The sequence below is a fragment of the Astyanax mexicanus genome, unplaced genomic scaffold (genome assembly GCF_023375975.1).
Source record: "Astyanax mexicanus isolate ESR-SI-001 unplaced genomic scaffold, AstMex3_surface scaffold_43, whole genome shotgun sequence".
Lineage (NCBI taxonomy): Eukaryota > Metazoa > Chordata > Actinopteri > Characiformes > Acestrorhamphidae > Astyanax > Astyanax mexicanus.
In genome coordinates this window covers 71,747-96,397 of record NW_026040053.1, presented here as the reverse complement: position 1 = coordinate 96,397, position 24,651 = coordinate 71,747, and the positions used below count along the sequence as shown (strand labels likewise).

Below are 24,651 nucleotides of genomic sequence, written 5' to 3'. Positions count from 1 at the left end.
TGTTTACCTATTAGTTTTGGTCTAGTTTTAGTCATTTAGTTATTAGTTTTAGTTTAGTTTTAGTCAAGTAGTTATAAATAGTTAGCATTGTCATAGTTTGGATGAGTTTGTTATTAATCTGGAGTACAGCACATTTTAAATTAATAAAAAAACACTTGTTTTAAACTTTTAAACTGTATATTATGTTTTTTTATACGGTTTATATTGATAATAGACTTGTGTTGTATTGGCTGAAATGATCACTTTTAACTGGTGTGTTTTAGAGGATGCAGCTGGATATAATTCTCACCAGTCTTCAGGATCACACTCACGTAGCGTCACTACTGGGCTACAGCTCGCCCCCCGACGCCTCAGAGCCCCTCCCCCTGCCCTCAGACTCCGCCCACACCGCCGCATCACACCCAGACACTCACCCTGATACTCACCTGGCTGAGATCCTAATGAAGACCCTGCTGAGGAACCTGGGCTTTTACACGGTGAGAGCAGTGCTCTTATCAACACCTGCTTTTTTAGCCTAGTTTTAGTCATTATAAGTTTTAGTCGTTTAGTTATTAGTTTTAGTCTATTTTTAGTCATTTAGTTATTTTTTTAGTCTATTTTTAGTCATTAGTCTTATTTTAGTCATGCAGTTATTAGATTTTGTCGTTTAGTTATTATTATTTTTAGTCTAGTTTTAGTTATTGAGTCATAATTAGTTTTAGCCATTTAGTTATTATTAGTTTTAGACTAGTTTTAGTTATTTAGTCATGATTATTTTTAGTCTAGTTTAAGTCATTATTAGATTTAGCCTAGTTTTAGTTGTTTAGTTATTATTAGTTTTGGTCTAGTCTTAGTCTAGTTATTTTAGTCTAGTCTTGGCCTAGTCTAGTTTTAGTCCTTTAGTTATTAGTTGTAGTCAGTTAGATATTAGTTTTTGTCTTGTTTCAGCCTAGTTCTGGTTGTGTAGTTATTAGTTTTGGTCATGTAGTTATATATAGTTATTTCTCAGGCTGGCTTTAAGTCGAGTGTGTGTGTATATATGTGTATATATATGTGTATATATATGTGTGTATATGTACAGGACCAGGCGTTTGGGGAGCTGGAGAAGAACAGTGATAAGCAGCTGCAGGGAACGTCTTCCTCAGACAGCAGTCAGCCGGCTCATCTTCACGAGCTGCTCTGCTCCTTACAGAAACAGCTGCTGGCGTACTGCCACATCAACTCCGTCACAGAGGTACTCACTCCCACTCAGCACAGCTCTAAATATGAGCATGTGATATCACAGCAGCAGTAGAATACAGTAAAAGTGCCTCCCATTAAGTAATATTACTGCATGGGTAATTGCTTTAGCTGATGCAGGGAGTAGCTTCTCGTTTATTAAACAACCATGTGGAAAAACACTGTGATCCTGTGGTCATGGAGACGATGATATTCATCTGTTTTAGAAGAGTCAAACTATTGGCATTTATTAGACGAGAAGCTTAAAACTACTAAACTAAAATCAGGTTAAGAACTGTCCAATGCATTGTATAAAAGTAGAAGGACAGAGAAGAAACATTACCTTTCAGAGGAATGTGGTGGAAAAAAATGGTATATATGAAATTAAATGGTATAAAAATAAGCAAAACACTAGAATTCAGGGATATGATGTTTAATAGTGAAAGTAAGAGCTTTACCACTCGCACAATACAGTGAAGAGGACTCGATGTGTGGTGACTAAACAGCTGTGTAGCTTTAAGAAAAACACAGTGAGAATAACCGATAACCGAGTTCAGCAACGTTACGTTATGTGTTATGTTTATTGATTGATGAATTGATATATTAATTGATTAATTGATTGTGTGTGTGTTCTCCTCAGGGCTCCAGCAGTGTGGCTCTCCTTCATAAACACCTGCAGTTGTTGTTGCCTCACGCTACAGATATCTTCACCCGCTCAGCCATGCTGCTGAGAGAAAGCTCCGGAAACGGCAGCGTCCGCGAGAAACTACGAGGTAAACATGTCTTTTACTCTTTTAGTAGCAGAAGTCACTAAACGTGTGATTTTAACACCATATCTGGTGTTTTTACACATTTTTGGAGACACAGAGAAAGCTATACAAGTGTCTTGCGCTTAATCATACATTAATTATGCATCAACAATGAAATTTTGGGGCTCCGAGTGGTCCAGCGGTCTAAAGCTCTGCCACTATGATCTTGACTTCGCCGGTTCGAATTCCGATCATGCAGCTTGCCATCAGTTGCCGGAGCCCTGAGAGAGCACAGTTGGTCTTGCTCTCTCTGGGTGGGTACAGTACAGTAGATGGCGCTCTCTCTTTCCTCTCTCTTTCCTCTCTCTTTCCTTCTTTTATATGTGTGTTTATATATGTGTGTTTATATATGTGTGTTTATATATATATGTTTATATATATATGTGTGTTTATATATATATATATGTGTGTTTATATATATATATGTGTGTTGTAGATGTGATCTACGTGTCGGCGGCCGGCAGCATGCTGTGTCAGATTGTGACTTCTCTGCTGCTACTTCCTGTCTGGGTGGCTCGGCCGCTACTGAGCTTCCTGTTGGATCTCCTGCCTCCTCTGGACCGTCTGAACCGCCTGCTGCCCGCCGCCGTACCGCTGGAGGACCAGGAGCTGCAGTGGCCTCTACACGGTCAGAATCACTGTAACCTCAGTTTAACCTGATAAATCAACATATATTACTTCATTTCAGTCTATTAAAATATAATTCAGATATCGACATAAACAGTATAAAGCCTGGAGCTACATCATCACTGGCACTGCCAGCCTGCAGTATCTATAGTGTTCTGCCCTTTGTGCTCAGCTTGAATGCAGAGAACTGATGACAGCTGTATATAATATACATATATATTTTTTGCAATATTTGAGTAAAGCACTTTTTTCCTTATTTTTCCTTATCTTGATCATTTTTTAAACATTTATTCATATCTTGATCATGCTCTAAAATGAGTATTTTTATTTGGAGTTTGGGAGAAATGTTGCAGTATTTTATAGAATGAAACAACATTTATTTTACTTCATCATTTTACTTAAACACTTACCTGTAACCTGTTACTTTTAGTTTTAGTCTTTCTTTTATCTTATTCTTTTATTTATTTTGTCCTTTATTTTATTTTATTTTCTGTTTTGGCTTTTTTATTTTATTTCTACCATTTACAGGTGCTGGTCAACGAATTAGAATAATTTGAAATACTGCAATCATGAAATTCTTTGAATGCATTTTTTGTGCAGAAATCAAATCAGGTGTTCACCGCACCTGTCCTACTCGTTAGACTAATCACAGAACTCGTTACCTGGAAAAAAATTTGCTCAGCTGAGCTTTCCAAAAGGCCCATTTAGGCCATTTAACTGTGACACTGTTGTTTTATTGAATTAGAATAATGGAGAAACCGTTTCATTGAATTAGAATAATTTTTATTATAATTACAATCATCACTTTCTCAGTATTTTGTGGCTGCCCCCTTGGCTTGTATGACTGCCTGAAGTCTCCGCGGCATCGATTTGACCAGCTTGTTGCAAGTTTCCGCACTCACAGCTTCCCAGGCAGTGGCGATGTTCTGCTTCAGTTGGTCCAGCGTAGTAGGCTTTCTGTCGCGAATTTTCCGCTTGACGATGGCCCAAAGGTTTTCAATGACATTGAGGTCAGGCGAGTTGGCCGGCCATGCCAAAACTTCAAGCTGTTTTTTAGTGAACCAATCTTTGGTCGACTTTGCCGCATGAGCCGGTGCAAGATCCTGTTGAAATATGAAGTCTTCTTCGCCGAACTGTTCCTCAACAGTCGGAATCAGGAACGTTTCCAGAACATCTTGATATACGGCAGCATTGACAGTCTTCTTGAGGAAGCAGAGTTTCCCTACACCTCGAGCGGACATGCATCCCCAGACCATAATGCTCTGGGGAAACTTGACGGATCTTTTCACGCACTCGTGGTTTTAGGTTTCGCCACCACGACGCCAGACACGAGGACCTTGGTCACCGAAGGAGATGCAGAAGCGTGATTCGTCACTGAAGACCACTTTCTGCCAGTCTTCAGCAGTCCACTCGCCGTGTTCTTTGGCCCACTTCAGCCGTTTCTCCATTTGTTTCTTGTTCAGCATCGGTTTTACTGCTGGAACGCGAGATTTGAAGCAGAGTTCGCGCAGACGACGGTAAGTGGTTGATCTGGAGACGTCAGCGCCGGTCTGCTTGTTCCACAAGTCGGTGAGCTCGGAAGTGGACTTGAACCGGTTGCTGACTGCGATCTTTCTCAGCTGCTTGTTGTCGCGAGCAGAAGTTTTTCGGACGCCGGAACAGTTGGTGCGCTTGCTGCAGTTTTTCTTGAGAGCTTTGCAGACGGAAGACTGGCTGATGCCGAGCTGCTCAGCAATTTTAGTTTGGGTCAAGCCTTGTTGGCGAAGGGCTTGAATTTGAGGCACTATTCCGGTTGAGAGGTCGCGCTGCTTACCCATGATTGATTTTACAACTTAGAAATTCTACTCAACCCTGACTTTATACTGCACAGTGAACACTCTTCACAGAAAACAAAAATTCCAGCATTTATTCTAATTCAATAAAACAACAGTGTCACAGTTAAATGGCCTAAATGGGCCTTTTGGAAAGCTCAGCTGAGCAAATTTTTTTCCAGGTAACGAGTTCTGTGATTAGTCTAACGAGTAGGACAGGTGCGGTGAACACCTGATTTGCTTTCTGCACAAAAAATGCATTCAAAGAATTTCATGATTGCACTATTTCAAATTATTCTAATTCGTTGACCAGCACCTGTACTTTCTTTAAAATCTTAGTTTTATGTTCAGCTACTTCATTTTTAATAAGTATATATTTTTTGTATTCTAAATATTTTTATCTCGTGGCTGTGTGTATGTGCAGGAACCCCGGAGCTGGTGGAGCCGGTGTGTGTGCCGGGTACGGCGCAGTGCTGGGTGTGGTTGGTGGATCTGGAGCGTACGGTGGCGCTGCTGGTGGGGAGGTGTTTGGGTGGCATGCTGCAGGGCACGGCGCCGTCGCCGGAGGAGCAGCACACGGCGTACTGGCTCAAAACCCCGCTGTTCAGCAACGGCCTGGAGGCAGACATCCCCCAGCTCGGTACGCTAACGCTAATGCTACAGATCAGTTTTTATTTACTTAACTTTAGATTCAGTTTAATTCATTACTACATTATATTCTGAAGTTATCATAGATCATAGAAACTTTCACAACTACAGGTGTGAAAACGCTCTTTTATATTCAGTTAATTAAGATCAAAAAAAGTTTCCTCTATCCAATTTATCATACATTCTTTATTCCAGCGCTCCACATTGGCTTTATCTCCCCTCAAACACCACTAACATAAATTGAATTGGATTTTACATTTCTTACATTTATTCTTTTAGTTACGGTTAAATATCCACTATAAAAAAACTTTTGTCTTAAGAAGAACAAGTGCGATTAATCGCAGTTAATCACAGAATATTGCTGTGATGAATCAGAGCCCGCCCTGGCCGCCTCATAAAACATCATTATGAGCCCGAGCCAGATTTAACCCCTTAGAACTTTTTAGAACTACAATTCTAAATAGTAAGTGTCTGTATTTCCTGATTTCTGCCCCCAAAAGTTTCCATTACATTGACTGTTACCATTCTAACATCACAATACTCACAGTTTGATTTGTTGCTTTTTTGTTATATTGTGATTATTATGCAATACCTTTATATATACAATAATAAATATGTTATAGATGATTATGTTGAAAGTGTGTGTGTGTGTGTGTGTGTGTGATGCAGACGCGTGTATCAGCTCTCTCCTGGAGGTGGCGCTGTGTGGGAATGAGGAGCAGAAGCCTTTTGATTGCCCCCTGAGAGCTGATCTCAGTGTGTTGGTGGATCTTTCACTGGGATCCACCAAGGAACCAACTAACAGCCTGTGGACCAACATGCAGGACTACGCCATCAGCAAAGGTACTGTCTGTAGTTTATGATGCTGCACATGATGAAACTCTTCCTCATTCTCTGCAGCAGCTAGTAAAAGAAAATATTCAGAAAAACGAGTCGATCAGTAAAAGCACCGTGTATACATCAACCCGTCAATTAGTATTCACGGCCCCGCCCACCTCGGCTCGGGACCGCCCACAGGCAGAGCTGAAGCCGGGCGACACGCCGTCTCGTCAGATAGGAGGAGCTAACAGAGCTAGGAACAGCATGCAGTTCATTCCTGTGTTATTTGTGCGAATAACACATCAGTGTTTATATGCTTTACCCAGTAATTCAGAGCTAAGAAACAAATGATTAGAATTAGTCTATGGAGGAAAAACACCACCTGCCAAGTACAGTAGAGATAGGTAGGTGTTTAGATGTTTATATCAGTTCTGTTTACACTAGTTAAAATAAAAATCCACCCCGGGGTTTTGTTTGTTCCAACTGCCTGGGCGGCTCTGCTGCAGCTCAGCCAACAAAACTCACTCAGCCCGGGGTGGATTTTTACTTTCTGGACCTGGACTACCCACCTCTATGTGTATCTATAGGTTTAAATAGGATCTCCGGTGGATTTGGTGTTTTACAGAGACTCTAAGACTAGGTCAGTGTCTGAACTGCACTTAGCAGGACATTATTACACATGTTATAAAGTAACATATAACATTGTAAAGACTGTTATTAGTGTAAAAAATGTCTTTATTTTAAAACATTTCTAACTGTTGTTCATCTCACCGCCTCCTGGTGTCGCCAATCAGAGGCGATGTATTTGCATGTATGAATATTCATGAGCAAAAGATGAAATCCTTTCATTTCTTCCCGCCCCCCAATACACTTCTCCACTGGACTAAGGCAGTGTTATACCGGATCACCGGAGCACTTTTTTTTTTTCCCCACATAAAAACCGCTCACATGGTATTCATTCACACTAGAGACACCACTAGACATTTTAAAATGAATGAAAAAAACGTGAAATGAGATCTTTAAGAAATAAATCTGCAACTATATAAAACTGGTCATTGACTTTAGACGTTTAGGGTGTAACGATATATAAAACCTTGTAACCAATACTTATTAATCTGAAGGATTTTTAAAGAAGTACATATATGTGGCAATAAACACTTAAATAAATTAAATCTGTTTTATATGCTTTACTGTTATAAATTTAATCAGTTAAAGTCTAATAAACATTACTGCATTAGCTTTACACACTCTATACAGAGAGAGCGCTGTGTTCCTGTGTATAGTGTGTATAATTGTGTGTAATTTTGTGTAATTGTGTGTGTAATTGTGTGTAATTGTGTGTAATTTTGTGTGTAATTGTGTGTATAATTGTTTGTGTAATTGTGTGTAATTGTGTGTGTAATTTTGTGTGTAATTTTGTGTGTAATTGTGTGTGTAATTGTTTGTGTGTGTGTGTGTGTGTACTGTAGACTGGGACAGTGCTACTCTAGTGAACGAGGCTCTGTTGGACACGGTTTCACGCTTCGTTCTGGCGGCGCTGCTGAAACACACTGGCCTGGTGGGCCAAGCCTGTGGGGAGGGCAGGTAATAAACACCTTTACACCACACTCACCTGCAGCCTATATACCTGCAGCCTGTATACCTGCAGCCTATATACCTGCAGCCTACATACAGTCATATGAAAAAGTCTGGGCACCCCTATTAATCTTAATCATTTTTAGTTGTAAATATTTGGGTGGTTGTAGCAGCCATTTCAGTTTGATATATCTAATAACTGATGGACGCAGTAATATTTCAGGATTGAAATGAGGTTTATTGTACTAACAGAAAATGTGCAATATGCATTAAACCAAAATTTGACCGGTGCAAAAGTATGAGCACCCTTATCATTTTATTGATTTGATTACTCCTAACTACTTTTTACTGACTTACTGAAGCACAGAATTGGTTTGGTAACAGTCAGTATGCTTTTGCATACCTCAGGCGACTCTGTTTGTGGCGTAGATTAGTTGCAGATTAACACTTAACTCACTTAACGATGAATAAAAACATCTGTAATTATGTAGTATCTTGTTTAGATGATCATTTTTGTACATCTCTGCCTGATTTTCTAAGTAAGTTTTATGAGGTAGAGTCACCTGGAATATGATTTCCCAAATATTTGATTCCCAAACCAAATATTGATTTCTGAACTCTTTTGTGTGTGTGTGTGTGTGTGTGTGTGTGTGTGTGACAGGTATCAGCCGTGTAAGCTGTTGGCGGAGGTTTATCGCAGTGTGTATAAAGTACGGAATCGTCTGCTGGCCTGTAAAAACATGGAGCTCACCCAGACCCGCTCTTCATCCCGAGAACGCAGGGTATACACACAAACACACACACACACACACACACTTAAACACACACACACGCTCACACATTTTAATACTGATGTTGGATTAACATATAGAAATAGAATATCATATAAAATGATAAGCCTATGATAGTTCAGAGTCATTACCTCCTTTTTGCAACCCTGCTCTCTGTAGGCCACACCCACACGGCCTGTGGACACGCCCTAATCTTCCAAACACCTTCACAATCACTTTACATCAGTAGCTGCTAACGTATAGAATACTTATCAGCGATCAGCAGTGCTTTAAAATCAGACTGAACCTTCTTCTGGGAAGGCTTTCCACAAAGTTTAGGAGTGTGTTTATGGGAATCTTCTTCTAGAAAGGCTTTCCACAAAGTTTAGGAGTGTGTTTATGGGAATCTTCTTCTAGAAAGGCTTTCCACAAAGTTTAGGAGTGTGTTTATGGGAATCTTCTTCTAGAAAGGCTTTCCACAAAGTTTAGGAGTGTGTTTATGGGAATCTTCTTCTAGAAAGGCTTTCCACAAAGTTTAGGAGTGTGTTTATGGGAATCTTCTTCTAGAAAGGCTTTCCACAAAGTTTAGGAGTGTGTTTATGGGAATCTTCTTCTAGAAAGGCTTTCCACAAAGTTTAGGAGTGTGTTTATGGGAATCTTCTTCTAGAAAGGCTTTCCACAAAGTTAAGGAGTGTGTTTATGGGAATCTTCTTCTAGAAAGGCTTTCCACAAAGTTTAGGAGTGTGTTTATGGGAATCTTCTTCTAGAAAGGCTTTCCACAAAGTTTAGGAGTGTGTTTATGGGAATCTTCTTCTAGAAAGGCTTTCCACAAAGTTTAGGAGTGTGTTTATGGGAATCTTCTTCTAGAAAGGCTTTCCACAAAGTTTAGGAGTGTGTTTATGGGAATCTTCTTCTAGAAAGGCTTTCCACAAAGTTTAGGAGTGTGTTTATGGGAATCTTCTTCTAGAAAGGCTTTCCACAAAGTTTAGGAGTGTGTTTATGATGTTTATCTGGATTTTCCACCATTCTTTCAAAAGCACATTTTTGAGGTCATACATTCAAAACTCTTCCATGTATTTATGGAGCTTGCTTTGTTACCTGGTGTACAGTAGTCATTTAGAACAGGAAGGGGCCGTCCCCAAATTGTTTCCAAAAAGTTGGGAGAATGAAATGGTCCAAAATCTCTTGGTCTGGTGAAGCAATAAGAGATTCTTTTATTGGAACTAAAGGGTGGAGCCTAACTTCTGACAAAAACAACCCCACACCATAATCATAATGATCCCCCCTCATCCAAACTTTACACAATGTAAATAAATATGGTCACCTGCTTTTTGTTACACACAGTTTGGCGATAGCACAGCGTGTGTGTTTATCTGCTGTGTGTGTTTGTGTGTGTGTGTGTATTTTGTGCAGATCTCTGATAATATAGAATCGGTGGAGCTGGACCCTCAGGAACACTCGTTTACCCGCACCATCGACGAGGAGGCGGAGCTAGAGGAACGAGCCGACCGGGAGCGGGACCGGGAGGAGGGTCACCAGGAGCAGGAAGAGGAGGAGGAGGAGCGGGAGCACGAGGTCATGACTGCAGGAAGTGAGTTCCTACATACACACACATATATACACACATATATATATAAACACATGAGTGTGTGTTGTGTGATGCTGTGTGCTAACGTGTGCTCGGTGTGTGCTGGCATGTGACATGGTCACGCTTCTTAAAATAATATTATTATTACATTTACACACACTGACAGATAATTCAGTAATTGAATTAATAGGCATATTAACAAAAATATCTAATAAAATATAAAAAATTAAGAGTTTTTATTGATTTAACTTAAAGCAGAGCTCCGGTGTGAAATGGACTTTGGTTGTATTTATTAAAACATGATATAAAGTTGTTATCTGTGTTGAATATCTCTCCTCCGCTCTCCTGCAGTTTTCTAACATCCAGTATTTTCTGCTCTTTACCCAAACAGACTTTAGAATGAGTGATATGGGGCATATTTTACCCTGCAGATAAATCACTTTTTACACCGTTATTCAGCTCAAAGTAGCTCCACACTTCACTGGTAGAATCCAGAGAGTCCTGATATTTAAAACCAGACATTTAGAGCTTTAAAAATGAACAAGAAGATTATTAAAACCACTGTTTACATCCCATAATGTAGATGAATCCCCAGCACCACCATCTTTAATTTAATCACAATAAATCAACCGTCTAGCACGAGAACCAATAGGGAGGAGGGTTTTAAGCAGATTGTAAAATTAATTCTTGGAAATGCACGAATTCCAGCTGTAGCTGAAAATATCTGGTTACTGTCGATATCAGAACACAAAAAACCAACAAATTACATAAACACAAACATTACCCAAAAAGTTTTACTATTAGTTCTGCTCGGCGGTTGATTTATTGTGATTGAATTAAATATAGCGGCTCCCCATATCACTCATTCTAAAGTCTGTTTGGGTAAAGAGCAGAAAATACTGTATGTTAGAAAACTGCAGGAGAGCGGAGGAGAAATATTCAACACAGATTACAACTTTTTAATCACCTGTTAATAAATAAAAATCCTGCATAAATGGTGTTGATTTTAGGTGAAGTAAAGACCAGTTTATAACATTTGCGTTGAGTCAGTGCGTTGTCAATGGTGTAGCCTGTGCGAGCGCCCTATGCAGCTGCCCATGTTTTTACTTTGTGGTCTTATGTCTGCGTCGCTATACAATTGAAACCAGGAAGGCGGAAATGTGTGGACAACTCAGTGGACCAATCACAGCTGCTTCTGTCCGTGTCATGTGATACATTACGTTATTTTTCTGGCAAGGTGGCGTCCGCAACTACGTGTAGGGTACGGTGTAGATTCAATGCAGAGCTATAAATTGGACTTAAGTATTACAAAGACTGTCAACACAACTGCGAGTATTAAAAGAAAATCTCAGTGACACTAAATATGTAAAAAAATCTTAGACTGAGTTGGCGTTTCGCTGCAAGGCTGTGCATGCTCTGAGTGTGGGCTGTTGTTTCTGCCTAAAATGAGGCTTTAAATTTGGTAATTTCAATTCTCTGTATGTCCTGTACATATGCAGTATTGACAATAAAACTACTTGACTTTACTTGACTTGACTTAAATGTGCAGGTATTTGGGTTTTAGAGGTAAATAAATGAGAGTAATTAAGTAAACTGTAGTTGTAAGTGCTGAACACCATAGGAGCCTAACGAGTTTCCAGTAATTAATGTTCCTGGACTGCTGGTCTTCAGCAAACTGTGTCACCATAAAATTGGCATCTCTGTGGTGCTGCTCATAAGAGGCGTGGACCTGTTTTTTCGGTATAGCGGCTTTGTGAAAACCATTGTTGTAAAGCGCTATAGAAATAAAATTGAATTGAATTGAATTGAGTTTGCAGGCTTTCTTGTGCAGCAGCTTCAGAAGAGGCTTTCTTCTAGGACAGTGCCATGCAGACAGAGTTTTGAGTCATGGTCGTATACTGATAGTATTGTATCGTGATTGTATAGTATAATGATAGTATTCTATAGTGATATTATCGTATAGTGATTGTATAGTACAGTGATAGTATCGCATGGTGATAGTATCGCATGGTGATAGTATTGTATCATTATAGTATAGTGATAGGATCGTATAGTGATGGTATCGTATAGCGATATAGTACAGTGATATTATCATGTAATGAGATGCCGTGTGTGTTGAGCGTGTGGCGGTAGGGTAGATCCGGCAGTGGCGAGTGTAACAGTGTGGCAGGCTGGCGTGGCGCTTCTCTAACCCGGCGCTCTGTGCTGTGTCCTGGCGACGCAGAAATCTTTCAATGTTTCCTCTCAGCACGAGAGGTGGCGCGAGGGCGCGAGAGGGAGCGGGCGGGCAGCGCCAGCGTGCAGGAGGAGCTCGGCCAGCCCGGCCAGGAGCGCAGGAACAGCGCCGCCCTGCAGGAGGGCCAGGACCTCTTCACCACCGCCTGCAACAGCATCATACACCGCTGCGCCATGCTCCTATTGGCAGTCAGCCCACCGCTCCTCCAGCAGACCAATCAACAGCTTCCCTCGGGCAGCGTCACCCAGGAGGGAGGGGGATTCATGACCAGGTGAGAGACCATAATTATTTTTTTTACATTGTTTATTACATCATACTCTTCAGTACATCATACTCTTCAGTACATCATAGTGTCCAGTACATCATACTGTTCAGTACATCATACTGTTCATTACAGCATACTGTTCATTACGTCATACTGTATAGTACATCATACTGTTCAGTACATCATAGTGTCCAGTACATCATACTGTTCAGTACATCATACTGTTCATTACAGCATACTGTTCATTACGTCATACTGTATAGTACATCATACTGTTCAGTACATCATACTGTTCATTACAGCATACTGTTCATTACGTCATACTGTATAGTACATCATACTGTTCAGTACATCATAGTGTCCAGTACATCATACTGTTCAGTACATCATACTGTTCATTACAGCATACTGTTCATTACGTCATACTGTATAGTACATCATACTGTTCAGTACATCATACTGTTCATTACAGCATACTGTTCATTACGTCATACTGTATAGTACATCATACTGTTCAGTACATCATACTGTTCATTACAGCATACTGTTCATTACGTCATACTGTATAGTACATCATACTGTTCAGTACATCATACTGTTCAGTACATCATAGTGTCCAGTACATCATACTGTTCAGTACATCATACTGTTCATTACAGCATACTGTTCATTACGTCATACTGTATAGTACATCATACTGTTCAGTACATCATACTGTTCATTACAGCATACTGTTCATTACGTCATACTGTATAGTACATCATACTGTTCAGTACATCATACTCTTCAGTACATCATACTGTTCAGTACATCATAGTGTCCAGTACATTATACTGTCCAGTACATCATACTGTTCAGTACATCACACTCTTAATTACATCACACTCTTAATTACATCACACTGTTCAGTACATCAAGCAGCTGCCTGCAAAAGTTTGGGCACCTTTGGATTGTGACAGGGTTTGTGGTTTTTCAGGTCAGATCAGGTTTGGATTTCACTTTTCTACAAAAAAACCTGGAAAAATTCAGAGCTCTGTTTTCTGTGTTTACAGCTTCTGTGTACAGAGCTAGTTAGCGTTATCTATCTTGTGTAAGTAACTGTTGGTTTAAATCGGATCTCCGGTTGATTCTACGTTTTACAGAGACCTTAAATAAACACTAGGGAAGCACGGTTTGACAATGCAGCTCAACTTAATGCAGATTTTACGATATAGAGCGTATATAGACACTGGAGCTTCGACGTGGTGAAACTGATTAAGCACTAAATCACCAAGTCTGAGGTAAAAGTGTAGTAGTAACGTTAGCCTTAGGTTATTCACGCTGCTGCGGGGATAGTTGTTTCGTGTCGGGCAGTCTCTACTTGCACTCGCATCGACGTTAATAACATTTCTCAGTCGCGGGGACGCTCCAGTCTGACATTAAGTGAAGGTTAAGGGTTAATTTTATCTATCACTTAGTGCTGTATCTCTTAAAAAACATTTAGTCCTTTGAGTTTTAAAGCGGTAAAATTGACTGTGGGGGGGGGGTAGGTGTTCCCTGCTGCAGTGTTATCCAATCAGGGACGATATATTTTCATTTAAGAATATTCATGTTTAAATATTCACTAGTCAAATTCCTGTCTTTCTTCAGAGAGCACTAACTCAGAGAAGTAAAGCAGGGCTAAACAAACACCGGAGCACTTTTTTTTACCCGCAAAACACGGCTCATATGGCATTCATTCATACTAGAGGAACAACTAGACATTTTAAAATAAATTATAAAACAATGGAATGAGACCTTTAGGTATTTGACTACAGAATTTTAAGTATTGAGTATTTGAGTATTGGGTTTTGAATATTTGAGAATCGGTTGTTTGAGTTTTGAGTATTTAAGATACAAGTATTTGGGAACAAAATGAGTTTTGAGCATGTAACTTTGATTACTTGATTGTTGGGATTTGAGTATTTGTGAATGAAGTATTTGAGAATCAGGTATTTGAGTTTTGAGTATTTAAGTATGGACTAGTGCTGGGCGATAAAACGATATCGATAGTTATCGAGGAAACTATATATCGCGATAAGTCGGGGCGAGAAATTCGATAAACTAAATTTTCTATTTCCCGTTTAAGTAGCGTTGTGAACAGGCGCAGCACGAGATCAGGCAGCACGCTGAACTGCTGCTCAGCCCAGTACAACCCCTCCCCTCCCCTCTCCACCATCCCCCTCTCCACCATCTCCCTCCGCCCCACCCCCCGAGCCCCTCCACTCTGAACTCCTCACACAGCGGCTCCTTCTCTCCCATTTACTGGATAAACTTCATTTATACTATTTAGCGGCGCTACACTGGAAAACTCACCTCTTAAATATGAGGCATGCGTCTCCAAGATATTTAGAGAGGTGAGCTTGTTCAGATTTCTGAAGGCAGGTAACGCTGCTCTGTTTGCTGCTAGTTAGATTAGCTTGTCTCCAGTTTAAAGTTAGCGATGTTTACGGTGTAAAAGGGATCTGTGCAATCTGTCATCATTAGCTAAGATGCTTTCACTGCTTTTTACATTCTAATAAACTAATGGGTAACGCACGTTAGCCGTGTTAATCCACGTTTCGTGTAAATTAAGGTTAACTTCAGCACGAGTGAGGGGTTAGTATATAAACACACAGAAAGGAAGCACTTTCCATCTTTTTTCCTAACTCTCACTGTTTCTGTTAGAAAACCCTGAGGGCAGAATTCTCCTCTGTCTGTGTTTTTAGTTTTTAACAGATAGAGAGTCTGTTATGCTGGATATTTTACTAAATACAGAAGATTATATAATCTGTCTAGCTGTATTTGAACTGAGCTAAACATTGCTGTTACTGAACTGGAGTTTTAAATACACTTAAGTAATGTAAGTCTAGTCTACTGAAAGCCAGTAATGTTAGTATAAATCTGTACTGCAGTAGAAGTGGATCATTTCAGAAACTTGACTTTATTCCTCCCACCTCCATTACAGGTCACTTACTTTAAAATATTTAAATGTTAGCTTAATTTAAATGTAAAAAAACCTAAAGGCTCTTATTTAAAAAAAAAAAAACATAAGCAGTAAATAATCTAAAATTACAACAAATAGAAAATAGAAAAACAGTAAAACATATGTAATACATACTTTTTATATGACCAAAATTAAACTAGACTGAAATGTGACTAAAACTAATAATATCCGATAGACTAAAATGTAACTAAAACTATTATACATTTTAGTGAAAAGACTAAGACTGTATCAAAATCACCTGTCAAAATGAACACTGTGATATACTCTTGTATTTTGCTTTATGTAGTTGCCTGCATTCAGGGAGGGGAATGATCTTTTGATTAAATATAATTTTATTAAAAAAATAATAAAGTGCTATTGCAATTTAAATTAAACAGACATATAATGTAAAGGGTCTTACATATTTTTTAGTTTATATATTTGTCCCCTTTTTAAAATTAATTTAAAAGCTGTACCCACCTGGCAAGATGTTAACATCCTAGTGTCTGTCCACAAGGCTCTGAGCCTGCTAGTGATTTTGGCCATAACTCCCTTATTCTGTCACTTCTGAGTAAAAAAGAAACCTTTAAGTGTAACAGAAAGTGATTTGATTTATATCGTGATACATATCGATATCGGCTGATATGAAAAACTATATCGTAATAAGATTTTTTTCCATATCGCCCAGCCCTAGTATGGACTATTTGAGTTTCAACATGATCAACACGAATGGTCTCCTCATGGTGTGGAGCCACGCCGGGGAGATCTGAGGCTGTTCTGAGACTATAGAGCCGTGCCAGTGTGGGTCTGTTCCTAATAAAGTGCTGTGTGAGAGAGTCGTGGTGCCAGGCCTGTGGCTGTTCCTGTGGCTGTTCCTGTGGCTGTTCCTGCACTCAATCACACATACCTGACCTTCTTCCACCTGCTGCTACAGGTTCAGCGGTCTGACCTGAATCTGATTCTGAGTTATATAATCAGTAAACATTACATAAACCTATTAAACATTATACACTATACACATTTATACACTATTTTTATACACTTTTATTATACACTATACACATTTATACACTACCATTATACACTATACACATACACATGATGTTGTTATTGATGTTATTGATGTTATGAATGATGTTATGAATGATGTTATTAATGATGTTATTATTGATGTTATTAATGATGTTATTAATGATGTTATTAATGATGTTAATAATGATTGTATGGATGTATGGAGTGTAGGGCTGGCCCGAATAGCGTTTTTTGAGCTCCGGATATTCGGCACTGATTCGAAGCGAATATTCGAATATTAGTTTTTAAAAAAAGGGGTAAAAAAAAAAAAAAAAAATAAGCAAATCACGGCCCCTTTAATCCACTGAAAAATGTTCAATTTGCTCTGACCGACGAGACATATTTACCCCGGATTTTTGGTGTTTTTATCCCGGATTTTTGTGTTTTCACCCCATATTTTTTCTGTGTTTTTAGCCCAGATTTCTTTGTGTTTTCATCCCGGAATTTCTGCTGCCCCACACCGCGGCTTATCCGCTGCGTAAGCAGGCTAGGAGGCTGCTGCTGCACTGTTTCTCAAGCCAGCCCAGTAAATTGCTGTTTGTGTTTTCACACTTAGGCTATTTGCTTAAAAAAACAAACAAAAAAAAAACGTTTGTTCAGGAAGTATTTTATATTCTTAAACATTGTTAATTATATTAGAGGACAGTCATTGTAAACTGTACTTGGTCTATTTCGGTTAAAGGATTGTGCAGGGCATATTACTGATTTTGTATTTTTGCACTTGGGCTATAAGCTCAATATTAAATATTTCGTTTGTTTAGAAATTATTTTATATTTTTAAACCATGTTAAATTATATTAGAGTAGAGGAAAGTCATTGTTAATGACGTTATTGTACTTGGTCTATTTCGGTTAAAGGATTGTGCAGGGCATAGCCGTATTACTGATTTTGTATTTTTGCACTTGGGCTATAAGCTCAATATTAAATATTTCGTTTGCTTAGAAATTATTTTATATTTTTAAACCATTTTAAATTATATTAGATAAGAGGAAATTCGTTCAGACATCATTTTTGTAGGCCAGGCTTTTGTAACCGATTTAGCCCCTACTGTTGCCACATTACCCCTTACGTTTTATTATATAAATCAGTTTCGAAGAGCCTGCATTTTTTTTTATCATGTATAATAGAGGTCTGCGCGAGACTGATTTTTAAACCCACTCTTCCACGCTCCCGCGTTTCTGTCTCGTTACCGCGCCGCAAAAAAATTGCTTCTTTTAATCCCGCGCCCGCCCGCCACATACACATTTCTGCCGCTCCCGCCCCACGTTCCTAATATAAATTAAATAAACTACATTTAATGCTTCAAATTTACTTATATATTTATTAAAACAGCAGCGCTGAATAGTGCGGTCCCGTTCCTTACCCCAGTCCAAACACCATCGGTGTGTGCGTGTGTGTGTCGGTCCATCCTGCGCGTTGAGAGTTTTCTTTAGGTTTTTTTTTTTACAATTATTACAGTTTTCTTAACTATTTATTAATTTGCTCCCGCATCGTCTGGATTAAACTCCCGCTCCAGCCAATAACAGTTCAGTTCTGTCCCGCGCGCAAGATATTCTGACGGGACCCGCGAGAACAGAAGTGGTTAGAGTGAGGTGGAGCTCTGGAAAGGAGAAAAAAAACGAATATCCGAATACCAAAATTAAAAACCGAATACCTACTCAACGAACGAATACCCGAATACCCGAATATTCGGGTCCAGCCCTAATGGAGTGAGAGTCTGTCGACTGTGATGCTGTATAGAGTTATAATGATGTGATTAGTGATGGTATTAGTGATGGTATTAGTGATGTTATAAATGATGTTATAAATGATGTTATAAATGGTGTTATTAACGATGTTATTAATGAGTGTTGGGATGTTTGTGTGAACAGGAGTGAGAGTCTGTCGACTGTGATGCTGTATAGAGTTATAATGATGTGATTAGTGATGGTATTAGTGATGGTATTAGTGATGTTATAAATTATGTTGTTAATGATGTTATTAATTATGTTATTAATGGTGTTATTAATGGTGTTATTAATGAGTGTTGGGATGTTTGTGTGAACAGGAGTGAGAGTCTGTCGACTGAGAGTCGCTCCATCCAGGGCAGCCCGAGTTACAGACTCACTAAATCCCGCAGTGAATCAGACCTCTCCCAACCAGAGTCTGACGAAGAGGGATACTCACTGGTGAATACACACACACACACACACACACACACACACACACTCTTTTGTTTAGGCTTTTCCTTATTAACTTATTAAATGTGTGTGTGTTTGTGTTTCAGAGCGGCAGGAGGAATGTTGATCTGGATTTGGCGTTCACACACAAAAAGAGAAGTTAGTACACATCATTACACTAAAGCAGAAAAAATAACATTTTAATCTCATTGACTACCATACATAAAATCCTTTAATTTTCCCCAAAATCATCAGAGCTCCTTATAATCCGGTGCTCCTTATGTAGGAATTCTATCAGTCAGGTATTAAGAAGCAGTAAAGCCTAGCACTGCTGGAACAGCATTAGTATTACCCGCTATCCACTAATTACTATTTCCCCGGTAAGATGGGAGTATTATTATCGGCCTTTACCTTGCTTCTAGCGCCATCTAGCACTTCTGGAGCAATTAGCCGCTAATGCTAATGCTCCATCCTTAGTGCTGGAGAAATTTGTGAATATAAGTTTACTGTAAATAAATGGAAGCGCTTTATTCACCCAAATAAACAGTTTACATGAGAGAAATCTGTGTAGATTAATACCCAGCACTCGATTAACTTTAAAAGAAAGTCTTTTTTATGACAGTTTTGTTTACTTAGCTTGGCTTTACTTAACTTGGTTAGCCTTTTTTTTTTTTTTTGGATTTTCAAACTTCAAGACAGGTCAATTTGACTCAACATAACAGGAGGGTTAAAATGTGTCTTATAATCCAGTGTACCTTATAGTAGGTGTAAAGTACTGAAAGTCTATTCTACAGAAAGTATTTATTTATAAAGAGAGAATCAGATCTCCTGTAGATTTATCTAATCTCGTATACCTGTACACTCACTCTGATTACCTGCTTTTCCTCGTTCAGGTCTCCTCCACAGCACCCCCGACTCTGCTGATTGGTTCGGTGGGCGTTCGGGGCGGGACCGGCTCTACAGCTCTCCTCAGTTCTACGAGGAGTCGGATCTGGACCTGAGCCGGACGCTGGGAGTCCACGCCCTCATCGATAACATGGTGAGCTTCGTCAGCGGAGACGTGGGAAACGTGCCGACGTTCAAGGACCCGGAGGAGAGCATGTCCACCAGCCCACAGGCCACCATCACTGCCATGGAGCAGCAGCAGAGCCGGGCGGAGGTACGAACACCGTCACAACCTCGCACACTCCCTCGCAATGTTATCCCAATACGAGATTTTATTATGAACACACTGAGAAACAGCTGTGATAACATCGTAAATAACAGCAAACTCAAACTGCAGTACCTGCTTACAGCAACAGAGGGAGCTCTACACACTGCAGACCATGCTTACTGACATAGAATAGACTGGAGGCAGAGTGAGGTACAGTGTGGTAAAGTGACAGAGGCTGTAAAGTGGGGTAGAGTAAAGTTGGAACAGAGTGAGGTTCACTATAGCAGAGTGAGGTAGAGCAAAGTAGAGTGTGATACAGTAATGTAGTGTATGGTAAAGTGAGGTTTAATAAGGCAGAGTGAGGTAGTGTGTGGTAGAGTGGTATGCTGAGGTAGAGTCAAACAGAGCATGGAGGAGCATGGCAGAGTGAGGTATACTAAGGTAGAGTATGGTATAGTAAGTTTTAGTGTGGTACAATGAGATAAAGTGAGATAGAGGGGAGGTAAAGTCAAACAGAGCATGGCAGAGTGAGGTAGAAGTGAGGTAGTGAGGGCAGAGTATAGTGGTAGTGTGTGTGTGTGTGTAGGGATGTGGTGTATGGTAGAGTACGGTTAAAGCAAAGTGAGGTTCAGTGAAACAGAGTGTGAGGTAGTATGTGATATAGTGATGTAGTGTGTGGTAAATTGGTATGGTGATGTAGAGTCAAACAGAGTGTGGTAGAGCATGGCACAGTGAGGTATAGTGAGGTAGAGTATGGTATATTGAGTTTGAGTGTGGAACAGTGTAGTAAAGTGAGGTAGAGGTGTGGTAGAGTCAGACAGAGTGAGGTACAATAAAGCAGAGCGTAGTGGAGCGAGGGTAAAGCGAGGTTGAGGTTGAGATCCACAGTCAAAACTCAAACAAAACTACTTCTGTGAACAGAAGATCGCCAGTTTGAATCCCGGTCATGCAGCTTGCCATCAGCTGCCGGAGCCTTATGAGAGCACAATTGGCTACTGGATAGTTCTCTTTCCCCTCATCACTCCTAGGGTGATGTGGATCAGCACAAGGCTGCGTCTGTGAGCTGATGTATCAGAACCGAGTCGCTGCGCTGCTTTCCTCCGAGCGTTAGCGCTGTGATGCTACTCGACAATGCTACAGCATCAGCAGCAGTTTAAAAAGAGGCGGAGTCTGACTTCACATGTATCGGAGGAGGCGTGTGCTAGTCTTCACCCTCCTGGCATTACTAGTGATAGTGGAAGCTGTGGGCGTGTAAATTAGGGAGAAAATGGGGAGGAAAAAAAACTACTTCTGTAAGCTGATTGTGTCAGAGCTGGGGATCTGGTGCTTTCCTCTGAGCATTGTGTGATGCTGCCTTGTGATGCTGCACTGATTGGCTGCAGGGGGAAAAGAGGCGGAGTCTGACTTCCCATGTACCTCCTAGAGTCGGGGCATTACTGATGATAGAGTGAGGGTGGAGTACTTCCAAACTGGGGAGAAAATTGAATAAAATTTAGAAATAAATGATGAAATGTAATAAAGTAAAAGGAATTTCCCTGGGAATATGAAGTGTACAGTCACATATAAGTGTGTTTTTTGTTTGTTTGGGTGTGTGGGTGCGTGCGTGTGTGTATATAGCTGCGTCTGGAGGCTCTTCATCAGATGGTGGTGTTGATCTCTGGGATGGAGGAGAAGAGGAGTCAGGCGGGTACGGTTGGCGCCGGTGGGCACGGCGGTGGCGCGGCGGCGGCGGTGTTTCACTCTGCCGCTCTGCTGACGTCGGTTCGGCTGCAGTTCCTGGCCGGATGCTTCGGGCTGGGGGCCGTCAGTAACGGGGGGCTGAAGGGGGAGAGCGTCCAGCTCCACCACTACCAGGTACACCTGAACCGTGGATTAATCATAAAATATAGATTTTAATCATTTACAGGCGAGTTAGTGTCTTTTTCCTGTGTGTGTTTGTGTTTCTGTAATAAGAATCAACACTACAGTACTTTAGGTAAGACCTAATTATTTGGCTTATAATTACCATATCACATATCACATGTGTAGGGGTGGGACAAGATATTCATATTGTGATATATTGTATGGTTTTTATTTGTGATACGTTATTGAAATGTGACATAACAAATGTATCAGTATTTGTATTGAAACACAGGCGCTCTCCAGTTACACTTTCTCTCTGTGTTCTGCAGGACGGGGTTCGAGCAGCTAAAAGGAGTTTACAGATGGATATTCAGACTGCAGTGCACAAGATCTACCAGCAGCTCTCTGTTACTCTGGAGCGAGCCCTGCAGGCCAACAAGCACCACATCGGTACCCTGTCTATACATATATATATATATATATATATACCTTCAGATCCTATACACTGAGTGTACCTGTACAGGTGCCTGTAATTATCAAGTCAATTTAGGTAGTTTTTATCGTTACTCTCCAATGAAAAACAAGTATCTCCATTTTGTTGAGTTTTAGTTTACTACATATTTTGACTTCTATTAAAAGTTAAGAAGTTTTTTCTCTCTCTCCTATAAAGTTGCTGTTTTGGAGATACTTGTCCTTCCCAAACTTACGAAAACTGGTACAGCAAAGGTCCAGCAAAAAACATTATAAATAATAAAAGAACTGGAGAGAGAGAGCGAGAGACCCTAAATGTACAATATGACAAGGTCACAGATATAGACCCACATGAGGCAGAAGACACAAAACAATAGTGCAACATAAGAGTGAGAATGTACCAGTAAAGTATGATGGGGGAATAAAGAGGGCAAGTATGGCAGTACAAGTATAAACAACAGTTTACTGATTAACAGTAGTGCAAATATAGAGGTATAAAAAAAGTTCTTTAAAGCTCTTCTTCCTCTAAAATCCACTTGTTCTTGTTTTATTGTGAAATACAGTGGGTCTCTGAGTTGTTTATGATGCTGCACATGATGAAACTCTTCCTCATTCTCTGCAGCAGCTAGTAAAAGAAAATATTCAGAAAAACGAGTCGATCAGGAAAAGCACCGTGTCTACATCAACCCGTGAATTAGTATTCATGGCCCCGCCCACTTCGGCTCGGGACCGCACACAGACAGAGCCGACACTGTCAGCGAAAGAGCTTGCAGCGCTCTTTACAGCTTTTGTTTACAGCAGCTAGTTAGCGTTAGCTATCTTGTGTAAGTAACTGTAGGTTTGAATTGGATCTCCGGTGGATTCTGTGTTTTATCGAGACCTTAAATAAACACTAGGGAAGCACAGTTTGACAAGGCAGCCCAACTCAACAGAACACCGGTCAAAGCGGCACCGTTCACGTCAGATTTTATAATATAGAGCGTATATAAACTCTGGGGCTTCGGCGTGATGAAACTACCGAAACACAGAATCACCAATTCTGAGGTAAGAGTATAGTAGAGTTAGTTTAGCTGAAACAAACTTTATAAATTTAGTTTAAGGTTTTACTTTATCCAGCACTCAGTGCTGTATCTTTAAAACTAAGGCTGTAACTAAAAACGTTTAGTCTTTGAGTTTTAGAGCTGTAAAATTCACTGTGGGAGGAGCAAAGGCAGCAGGTAGGCCTTCTCTGCTGCAGTGCTGTTAGCCAATCAGTAAAGGATAAATTTGCATGTATGAATATCAAGAGCACGCCTCGTTTCGTTCTTCAGAAATCACTAATTCGAGGGAAGGGGTCAGGATGCTGAGTGTGTGTGTGTGGAGTAATTATAAATGTGTGTGTGTGTGTGTGTTCACAGAGGCTCAGCAGCGGCTGCTGTTGGTGACGGTGTTTGCTCTGAGTGTGAGGTATCAGCCGGTGGACGTGTCGTTGGCGATCTCCAGCGGGCTGCTGGACGTTCTCTCTCAGCTGTGTGGTAAAGAGACGCTACTGGGTCAGACCCTGCAGCTCCTCCACAAACCCAGCGGCTCTCAGCTCAGCACCGCCCTGAAAGTAGCCAGCACCCGCCTGCTGCAGATCCTCGCCATCAGCACCGGGTACCGCCTCCACTAAACACCACCTACACATTTAACTTCTGACTTTAATATTTAACTAAATTTCATCAGGAGTAGGACGTGACAAAACGAATGAAAACATTAATTCAGTATTCTCTGATTAGCCTTCAGCCAAATGTTTAATTTAATTCAGTTTCAGTCCATCAGTGTGGTGTGTGAGGAGTGTGAGTAATATGTGTGGTGTGTATGAAGTGTGTGGTGGTGAGGAGTCAGTGAAGTGTAAGGGGTGCAAGGTGTTTGGAGTTTGAGGAGTGTGGGAGGAGTGTTTGGTGTGTGAGGAGCGTGTGAGGAGTGTTTGGTGTGTGAGGAGCGTGTGAGGAGCGTGGAAGAGTGTGTGGTGCGTGTGGAGTGTAAGGGGCACGAGGAGTGTGTGTGGAGTGTGAGGTGTTTGGAATTTTTGGAGCGTGTTTGTGAGGGGCGCGGGAAGTGGGTAAGAAGTGTGAGGAGAGTGTGGAGCGTAAGGTGTTTGAGAAGAGTGAGGAGTGTGTGAGGAGCGTAAGGAGTGTGTGGAGTGTGAGTAATCTGTAGAGTGATGGGGAGTGCATGGTATTTGATGAGTGTGAAGTTTAAGAATTGATGGAGTTTGTGTGGAGTGAGGTGTTTTATGAGTGTGTTTGGAGTGTGTGTGGAGTGTGTGTGGAGTGAGGTGTTTGAGGAGTGTGTGAGGAGTGTGTGAGGAGTGTGTGAGGAGTGTGTGAGGAGTGTGTGAGGAGTGTGTGGGCGGTCAGTAACTGTGTTCCCTGTGTTCAGGACGTATGCGGATAAGCTGAGTCCGAAGGTGGTGCAGGCGCTGCTGGATCTGCTGTGCAGTCAGCTGAAGACACTGCTGTCTCAGGCAGCAGGGGGCGCCGCGGCGTCCAGCCCGGAGCATCAGGAGAAGACTGACGACTGCGCCGACGACCAGAAAAAAGACTTTAAAGGTCAGAGGTCGCTCTGTTCTCCACTCTGTAACAGTGCTGCAGTGTTTACCTGCA

General features: G+C 40.7%; 1 protein-coding gene across 5 annotated transcripts in view; it reads left to right on the top strand.

The window, feature by feature from the left end:
- Positions 1 to 24,651, top strand: part of herc1 (HECT and RLD domain containing E3 ubiquitin protein ligase family member 1) — a 110,927-nt gene that overhangs the window by 19,935 nt on the left and 66,341 nt on the right. For 4 of the 5 annotated variants that reach the window (XM_049473669.1, XM_049473668.1, XM_049473671.1 and 1 more), the window contains exons 14-30: positions 264 to 476; positions 1,061 to 1,213; positions 1,838 to 1,970; positions 2,443 to 2,634; positions 4,869 to 5,084; positions 5,762 to 5,935; positions 7,381 to 7,495; positions 8,148 to 8,268; positions 9,670 to 9,847; positions 12,069 to 12,351; positions 18,447 to 18,567; positions 18,666 to 18,717; positions 19,452 to 19,717; positions 21,329 to 21,565; positions 21,883 to 22,003; positions 23,422 to 23,659; positions 24,428 to 24,597. In XM_049473669.1, the coding sequence (XP_049329626.1) occupies positions 264 to 476; positions 1,061 to 1,213; positions 1,838 to 1,970; positions 2,443 to 2,634; positions 4,869 to 5,084; positions 5,762 to 5,935; positions 7,381 to 7,495; positions 8,148 to 8,268; positions 9,670 to 9,847; positions 12,069 to 12,351; positions 18,447 to 18,567; positions 18,666 to 18,717; positions 19,452 to 19,717; positions 21,329 to 21,565; positions 21,883 to 22,003; positions 23,422 to 23,659; positions 24,428 to 24,597 (2,983 nt within the window). The remainder of the gene's footprint in view (positions 1 to 263; positions 477 to 1,060; positions 1,214 to 1,837; positions 1,971 to 2,442; positions 2,635 to 4,868; positions 5,085 to 5,761; positions 5,936 to 7,380; positions 7,496 to 8,147; positions 8,269 to 9,669; positions 9,848 to 12,068; positions 12,352 to 18,446; positions 18,568 to 18,665; positions 18,718 to 19,451; positions 19,718 to 21,328; positions 21,566 to 21,882; positions 22,004 to 23,421; positions 23,660 to 24,427; positions 24,598 to 24,651) is intronic. The other variant, XM_049473670.1, reaches the window with a different exon arrangement.